General features: G+C 47.8%; 1 protein-coding gene across 1 annotated transcript; it reads right to left on the minus strand.

The window, feature by feature from the left end:
* ZNF132 (zinc finger protein 132) lies at window positions 503-9,023 on the minus strand. Its single transcript, XM_005693035.2, has 4 exons — window positions 8,634-9,023; window positions 6,111-6,191; window positions 5,786-5,954; window positions 503-3,317 (listed from the first exon to the last, which is right to left on the minus strand). Exons 1-4 carry the CDS (start codon window positions 8,646-8,648, stop codon window positions 1,393-1,395), a joined length of 2,190 nt encoding a protein of 729 aa, XP_005693092.1. The 5' UTR covers window positions 8,649-9,023; the 3' UTR covers window positions 503-1,392.

Raw genomic sequence — 9,245 nt, forward strand, 5'->3', positions numbered from 1 at the left:
CAGTGTTCTGTATTTGGAGGTGGGGCCTTTGGGAGGTTGATGAGGTCATGAAAGAGGAACCCTTGTGACTGGGATTAGTGGTCTCATAAGAGGCCCCCAAGGACTCCCTCTCCTTCCCGGTGAGGACATAGAGGATGGCTGTCAACCACGATCCTCACCTGACACCAAACATCCTGGCACTGTGATCTTGGATTTTCCGGTCTCCAGGACTGTGAGACATTTCTGTTATTTCTAAGCCTCCCAGTTTACGGTATTTGTTACATCAGGTGGAATGGACTAAGACATGGGAGGCAGACATCCCTCGAGAGAGCACACAACTGGCGGCTGTGAGCAGGGCCGTGAAGGGCCCTTCAGTGTGTGAGTGAGGCCCCTCCTGGTGCACCATACCTCAGGACCCCCGAGTCTGTCCTTATGTCTGTCTTCTGGGGGCTCACATGACCCTGCAGTTGGCTTTTACCTTGCAGTGAAGAAAAACTTCATGGCCTTGAGTCATGTCTGCTTCTTTTGTCGGAACTTTAAAAAACTTGGCATTTAATGATCCTTCTACAATCCATAAGGCTTATTAATATTTCACCAGTATACATGGACACACACACACATATATATACACACACACGTCTCCCTTGATATAGTTTTAGGGACATCCCGCATATTTTGATATGCTGTTTTCATTTTCATTCCAAGTAGTTTCAAATTCTTCTTTTGATTTCATCTTTGACCATGGATTATTTATAAGTGTGATATTCAGTTTCTGAATGAGGGTTTTCCACACATCATTCTGTTCTTGATTTCTTATTGAATTCTGTTACAGCCAAGGTCCATACCGTGTATTATTTCTTTTCCCTTTATCAGGCCTTCTTTTATGGCCCAGACTATGCTCCATTTTGGTAAATGTTCTATGTGAATGTGAAAAAAAAAGTCTATTCTGTCCTCTTGGACAGGAAGTTCTATAAATATTGATTAGGTCAAGCTGGTTGTAAGTGTTGTCTTCACGCCTTTACTGATTATCTGGGAGGGTGTGAACATCCCAAAGTATAATTGTGAATTTGTCTATTGCTCCTTGCAGTTCTATCAGTTTTTGCTTCATGTACCCTGAAGCACTGTTAGGTACGTTAATGTGTAGGATGTCATGTGTCTTTATTAATGAATCTCTCAACCAGCATGGGGTCAGTTCATTCCCTGACCCTCTCAGAGGCAACAGGCAGCTAGAAAGAGGTTTACACTCCAGAGGGGAGACAGTGCTATGTAGGTTCCTAGGCCGCTCAGAAAGGGCCGGGTAGCTTCTGAAGGCATTTCCACATCAGTGACACATTAGGGAATTTCTCTGTAGTCTGCTGCCTGAAGCTTGATGTGACTGAAGATCTCCCAAAGACCGTCTCCATAAGGCTCCACTCAGCTGTGGATCCTTCTATGCTGTGCAAGGTTGCAGAGGCGGCTGAAGATTTTCCCACAGTGGCCACACTCGTAAGTCCTTTCTCTGGTGTGAACTATCTGGTGTCGAACAAGTGTGGACCTTTCACTAAAGGCTTTCCCACACTGGCTGCATTCGTAGGGCCTTTCCTGTGTGTGCACTCTCTGGTGACGAATGAGGTGAGAGTTACTGCTGAAGGCTCTTCCGCATGCACTGCACTCGTAAGGCCTTTCCCCAGTGTGAACTCTCCAGTGATAGATAAGGCTGGATTTACGGCTAAAGAACTTGCCACATTTAGTGCACTCATAAGGCCTTTCCCCAGTGTGAACTTTCTGATGCTTCGTAAGAATAGACTTTTGGCTAAAGAACTTCCCACATTCATTACACTCATAAGGCCTTTCTCTGGTGTGAACTCTCCAGTGCTCAATGAGACTGGAACTGTGAGCAAAGGCTTTCCCACATTCACTGCACTCGTAAGGCTTTTCCCCAGTGTGAGTTCTCCAGTGCTGAACCAGGCTGGAGTTGCGACTGAAGGCTTTTCTGCACTCACTGCACCTGTAAGGCCTTTGTCCAGTATGTACTTTCTGGTGTTGAATGAGGGTGGAGCTATTGCTGAAGGTTTTCCCACATTCACCACATGCGAAAGGCCGTTCTCCGGTGTGGACTTTCTGATGGCGAAGGAGGTGAGAACTTTGGCTAAAGTCTCTTCCACATTCATTGCATCCGAAAGGCCGTTCTCCGGTGTGAACCTTCTGGTGCTGAGCAAGGTTGGAGTTGTTGTTAAAAGCTCTCCCACACTCACTGCACTCAAATGGCCGTTCTCCAGTGTGAACTCTCCAGTGCTGCATGAGCGCAGAGCTGCGACTGAAGGCTTTGCCACACTGACTGCACTCATAAGGTTTTATGTGGGTGTGGACTTTCTGGTGCCGAAGGAAATTGGAGCTTTGGCTGAAGGCTCTTCCACATTTGCTGCACTTGAAAGGCCTTTCTCCTGTGTGAACTTTCTCATGCCGAGCGAGGTGTGACCTGTTATTGAAGGCTTTCCCACATTCACTGCATTCGTAAGGCCTTTCTCCTGTGTGGATTCTCTGGTGATGAATAAGGGTGAGTTTGTGGCTGAAAGTTTTCCCACAGTCGCTGCATGCATAATCTTTTACTCCTGTGTGGAATTTCTGATGCTTCCTCAGTTTATATGGGTGACTGAAAGCCTTGCCACACTCTTTACATACATGAGATGTTTCTCCAGTGTGAAACCATTGGTCACTAGTAAGGGCTGATTTCTCCTCTAAGGAATTTTCAACTCTTGGGCATCTAAATGGTGTCTCTTCAGAGTGAGCACTCAGCTGGCTGAGGAGGACAGAAGTCTTCTGGAAAGCTTTCCCACTGTCACTGCAGTTGAAGGGCTTCTGTGAGGACTGGACCTCTGGGAGCTGCCCAGAATTGAAAGGGTGCAGTGAGGCCTCCCTGCCCTTTGTGCTGCTATGTGGCTCCCCACTGCCATCCAAGCTTGGGGGCTGGAGCAGGTCATGGCCATCTGAGACATCCTGGCCACCTAACCCACATGTAATGGGTTTCTCTGACAGAGAGTCTGTTGAGCTCTTCACAAACAAGTCCCTGTCTCTGTTCCATTGGAAGGGCTTTTCTCCATTGTACTCTGGATGCTGGTGAAGATTTCCACCAAACCAGAACTCTCTTCCATGTGCTAAACATGTGCAGGGAGTCTCTCCAGTATGTCTTTGATGGTTGTCCAGCTGCAAAATGTCTTTCAAGAGTGGCTCACACGTGTCACAGCTGTCAGCCTTCTGCATGGAAGGAGGTACACTGGGAGTTCTGACCTGTGACACCACCTCTCCAGAAGCATTCCTCTCAGAAGGCACCTCCTCATCTTCCACCACAGGCCAACAGCCTGAAAGCCGAGAAATTTCTGGTTAACATGAGTGTTCCACTCAGTGAAAAGGGTGACTTCCTTAGAAATGTGTCACTGACACATACAGGAATGGGCCAAGGGTTTGCCGATAGGCCAGGTGGGGCAGAGTTAGAGTGAAAGGCTCACTGGTGGGACTGGGCCCTCACCAGAGGCAAGAACTCAGAGGCAAAGGACCTGAAAAGACATTTTTCAAAAAAAGATATATATACACAAATGGGCAAAAAGTGAATGAAAAGAAGCTCAACATCATTAGTCATTGTGGGTACAGTGTGTGCTCAGTCGTGTCCAACTCTGTGAATAATTTTTTATTATTCAGCCATAAAAATGAAAGAAGTATTACTGATATGTTCCATAACATGGATGAACCTCAACAACATTATGCCAAGTAAAAGCCAGTCACAGAAAACACATATGGTATAATTCCATTTGTATAAAATATCTATTAATAGAATAAGCAAATCTGTACAGTCAGAAAGTAGATTAGTGGTTGCCTAGGACTCAGGACAGGATGAGGGAGGATGAAGAGTGCCCGCTAAAGGGTACAGAGTTTCTTTTCAGGTAATGAAAATGTTCTAAAATTAGAGTATGCTGATACTAGTTTATTGAAAAAGTGAAAGTGAAGTTGCTCAGTTGTGTCGGACTCTTTGCGACCCCATGGACTGTAGCCTACCAGGCTCCTCCATCCATGGGATTTTCCAGGCAAGAATACTGGAGTGGGTTGCCATTTCCTTCTCCAGGAGATCTTCCTGACCCAGGGAATGAACCCAGGTCTCCCACGTTGTAGGCAGACACTATACCATCTGAGCCACCAGGAAAGTCCATTTGTTTATGATTATCCTTAATTTTAAAAAATTTTATTGTTTAGTTCTGCCGTAAAGCAAACTGCCTCAGTTATACATATGTTCTTTTTCATATTCTTTCCTATTATAGTTCGCTGTGCTATGCAGTAGGACCTAATGTTTATCCATTCTATATATAATAGGTTGTATTTCCTAATTCCAGTCCATCCCTCTCCCAACCCCCAGTGCTGGCAACCACAAGTCTGTGCTTTGTATCTGTGAGACTTTCTCTGCTTTACAGATCTGTTCCTTTGTGTTGTATTTTAGACTCCACATGTAAGAGATATCATGTGGTACTTGTCTTTTCTCCTTATGACTTACGTCACTTCGTATGATAATCTCTAGGTTCACCCACGTTACTGCAAGTGGCATTTTTCTTTTTGATGGCTGAGTAGCATTCCGTCGTATACTTGCCCCACCTCTTTTCCATTCATCTGTCAATAGAATTTATGTGGCTTCCATGTCCTGGCTGTTGTAAATAGTGCTACAGTGAACACTGCAGTAACCTTATCCTTTCGAATTGCTGTTTTCTCTCCAGATATATGCCCAGGAGTGAGACTGCTGGATCATATGGCAGCTCTGGTTTTCATTTTGTCAGGAACTTCCACACCGTTTTCCATAGTGGCTGCACCAATTTACATTCCCATCAACAGTGTAGGAGGGTTCCTTTTTCCACGTGCTGTCTAGCATTTGTTATTTGTAGACTTTTTAATGATGGCTATTCTGACTGGTGTGAGATGACACCTCATTTTAGTTTTCATTTGAATTTTTCTAATAATAAGCAGTGTTGAGCATCTTTTTACATGCTTTCTGGCCATCTGTATGTCTTCTTTGGAGAAATGTCTATTTAGGTCTTCTGCCCATTTTTCAATGGGGTTATTTTCTTGTTATTGAGTTGTATGAGCTGTTTGTATATTTTGGAAATTAAAACCCTTGTCAATCATACCATTTACAAATATTTTCTCCCAGTTTCTAAGTTGTATTTTCATTTTGCTTATGAAAATGAAAGTTTTATTAGGTTGCATTTGTTTGTTTTTATTTCTGTTGCTTTGGGAGACTGACTTAAGAAAACACTGTTATGATTTATGTAAAAGAATATTTTGCCTATGTTCTCTTCAAGGAATTCTATGGAGTATGGTGACATTTATACACTGAAAACATGAAAACCCACTAAACAGTACACTTTAGAAGGGTGAACGTTAAAATTGACTTTTGTAAAACAAAAATAAATAAAAGGGTGAATGTTATGATATATATCAGTAAAGCCATTAAAAAAAAAGTCTCTGGGGAAGGGGCAGAACCTTGGCATGGCCCCACACTAGATCAGCCAGTCAGGCACTGGTCAAGTTGAGCAGGACCCTTCAGGCCAGAATGCCCGACCCCCAACCTCTGCTCCCGCAAGGCCCCTGTGGGACCTAATAGCTGTTAGGGCTCCTCATGAGGCTGCCCAGGGAGAAATGGGGGTGCACACAGCCCAGGCCCAGCACTCACAGCAGCTACAGCAGGAAACCTGGGTAGGAAGCAGTGTCCCTGGTCCAGCTTGGGGATGGGGAGAAGACAAAAGGCAGATGCTGGCCCCCAGGCCAGGGCAGGGCATGAGGGCCTTACCAAGTGAGGTCACGAGCTCCAAGGTCTCCAGCATCACAGTGTGGTACAGCTGCCTCTGGGCCTCATCGAGGAGCTCCCACTCCTCCCTGGAGAAGTGCATGGCCACCTCCTCAAAGGCCACCAGGCTCCCCCATGAGGAGACAGCAAGGCCAGGTGGCCAACAGGTAGGCTGGAAAACAAACAAAACGGTCCAGCGGGCACATTCAGGCCCTTGATGTGTGACTCAGAGTTCTGCCCCGTGTCCCACCGGCATCTCCTCTCCTCATGACCCCTGTCCATCCTCCCTCCACCCGCCTGCAGCTCACCCCCTTCACCAGGCCCTCACCTCCGAGAAGACCACAGGTGCTGGCCCCACTGGTGTCCTGCTCTCCTCACAGTCCCACTGGCCACTGTTTCCAGACCAATCCTAATGAGAGAGACAAAAGGAAGGTGGGTAGATGGATGCTGTTTGAGCTCTAAGTTGTCACATGACACCCCTCTCCCTACTAACCAACTTCCCTTGTGTCCTTCAGGTCACACCTTCCAAATCTAAGAAAATCTGGGCTCTCTTTTCTTCCTTAAGCCTCTGTATAAGGCCTCATTCCCTTACCATGTACACATCAATCCTCATACCTCTACTTCCCACATCCTACAATACCACTGTCCCTCTCCCTGGCCACACCACAGGCACGTTCTGCTGTATTCATTTACCAGTATGCACTTAGCTTGCAGAGGCAAGCAGGATCCGATGCTAACCTTGGACTGTCCTTGACTGCAAAAACTTCCCACTAACAGAGAGAGCCATCACCTCTCTAGATAAAGCCTCCCTTCTTGGCTCTGTTGCTCCAACCTTGTACCCCAGAACCAAGAGTAATAATCTCAAACACCCTTTTTCTCTTCCAGCTCTAACCTTATGCATGCTGTCCCTTCACCAGTCATAGCTGTCCTTGCCTTTCCTAATACACAAATCCCTGACCTGCTGTCCCCACTCTTGGCGTGGCAACTCTTAGCTTGGGCTGAGCCTTTTTGTCCCTGATACTACAGCAGCTTAATAAACCCCCCTGGACGTAAGGAGGATGGCCACAAATCCCTGTGAGCTGTAGAAAGGTAAAACAATCTAAACTCAGGCCCCACTGTCATCCTACCTTACTTCTGTGCTTTTTCTTTTTTTTTTTATTTGGCTGTGCTGTGTCTTAGTTGCATTGTGTGGGATCTTAGTTGTGGCAGGTGGAATCTAGTTCCCTGACCAGGGACTGAACCCAGGTCCCCTGCATTGAGAGCATGGAGTCTTGGCCACTGGACCACCAAGGAAGACCCCGTGCTTCATTTTTTCATCCCAGGTCTACACTCTACTCAGAGGCTTGTTCATCATCCTGAACCCAGCTCACAGCTGCAGACAGTGTACAAGCACAAGCCTCTAGCTGGCGGACATCTCTAGTCTCGACCTGGCATGAAATACACTTGACATCTCAATTTGGCAGTCTCAATGACATTCCAAATACAATATGGCCAAAACAGTTATTTTCCCTCTGAAATCTACTCCTCGAACCATCTTCCACATCTGAAAAAATATTCAGGGTCAACCATATTTCCCTGCCACACATCAGGAAATCTCAGTTCAGTTCAGTTGCTCAGTCGTGTCCGACTCTTTGCAACCCCATGAACCACAGCACGGCAGGCCTCCTGGTCCATCACCAACTCCTGGAGTTTACCCAAATCCATGTCCATCAAGTCAGTAATGCCATCTAACCATCTCATCCTCTGTTGTCCCCTTCTCCCCATGCCCCCAATCCCTCTCAGCATCAGGGTCTTTTCAAATGAGTCAGCTCTTTGCATCAGGTGGCCAAAGTATTGGAGTTTCAGCTTCAACATCAGTCCTTCCAATGAACACCCAGGACCGATCTCCTTTAGGATGGACTGGTTGGATCTCCTTGCAGTCCAAGGGACTCTCAAGAGTCTTCTCCAACACCACAGTTCAAAAGCATCAATTCTTCAGTGCTCAGCTTTCTTTATAGTCCAACTCTCACATCCACACAGGACTACCGGAAAAATCATAGTCTTGACTAGACGGACCTTTGTTGGGAAAATAATGTCTCTGCTTTTGAATATGCTATCTAGGTTGGTCATAACTTTCCTTTCAAGGAGTAAGCGTTTTTTAATTTCATGGCTGCAATCACCATCTGCAGTAATTTTGGAGCCCAGAAAAATAAAGTCAGCGACTATTTGCACTGTTTCCCCATCTATTTGTCATGAAGTGATGAGGAAATCTAGTCCACCCTAAAAATTACATCCAGGAGCCAACCACTTCTCCTACCTCACAGGCACCTCCCTGCTCTAGCCACCAAAACCACACACAGGGACTACTTGCAGTCACCTCCTCCGTGATCTTCGGGCCTCCAACCTCACCCCATCTTCCAGTCTCTTCACCCAGCATCCACAGGCTTGTTAAGATCTGATTCAGATCACCTCCTCCTCTGCTGTAAACTTCCCGTGACTTGCACCACACTGAGAATAGAGGCCCAGCACCCCAGCCTCCCTTTCCTGGCCTGTCTCCAGTCCCCCTGCTCTCTATCTGCACCAGAAGAAACGGAGATCTGTCGTTTCCCTCAACACTGTCACCTTATGCCCACCTCCAAGCAACTGGCACATGCTGGTCTCTGCCACGGGCACCTTTCCAGATCTTATCCCATGTGATCCGCCCCACATAACTTCTGGCCTAGGTTCAGGATGCCTGGGGAAAGTGACTCTCAGGGGCCCAGATTCATGTGCAGGCCGAGTTGGGGACGCCACCATTCCCTAACAGACCCCGGGGTCACAAGGGCGGGGATCTCAGCAGGTGAGGACCTGTGTCCTCTCACCTGGCACTCACCTGCCCCGGGTCCATCAGCGACTCTGCAGGACCGGTCACAGCCTGTGGGCTGGGCGGGGCCGTGTCAGGCGGCGGCCGTGACGAGCCTGCGGGCTCACCCGAACCCCCCCACAAACACTGGGAGGGGTGACGCAGGTTGATGGTCGCACTCAGTGCTTCGACCGTCCCCAGTATGAAACGGAAGCTGCCTCCCTGGAACTTGGGACGAAGGCGGGGCGCGGAGAAACCGAGGCTTAGGAAGGAGGGGCGGTGAGCCGAGGGTAAAAGGGAGTGCCAACGTGCGAAGAGGGTCCCAGGACGTCCCCCAGGGGGCCTTCGCCTCACGTCCCAGGGTGCGTCTCCTGCAGCCCCGCCAGGCACAAAACTAAGACTGCAATGGCGACGCCGGAAGTCCCGCCCCACCCTCTGAGGCCAGGCGAAAACGCCCAAATCCTGACCCTCACTGGCTCCAGGCTCATGGACGTCCATGACGCTTTTTCCTGAGCCTATCGCGGTGCCGCTGAGTCGTTGCCTAGGTGATTAGGCAGGACGCACCGCCGAAGAATTGATGCGTTTGAACTGTGGTGTTGGAGAAGACTCTTGAGAGTCCCTTGGACTGCAAGGAGATCCAAC

Source organism: Capra hircus, chromosome 18 (genome assembly GCF_001704415.2).
Source record: "Capra hircus breed San Clemente chromosome 18, ASM170441v1, whole genome shotgun sequence".
In the NCBI taxonomy this organism is placed as follows: domain Eukaryota; kingdom Metazoa; phylum Chordata; class Mammalia; order Artiodactyla; family Bovidae; genus Capra; species Capra hircus.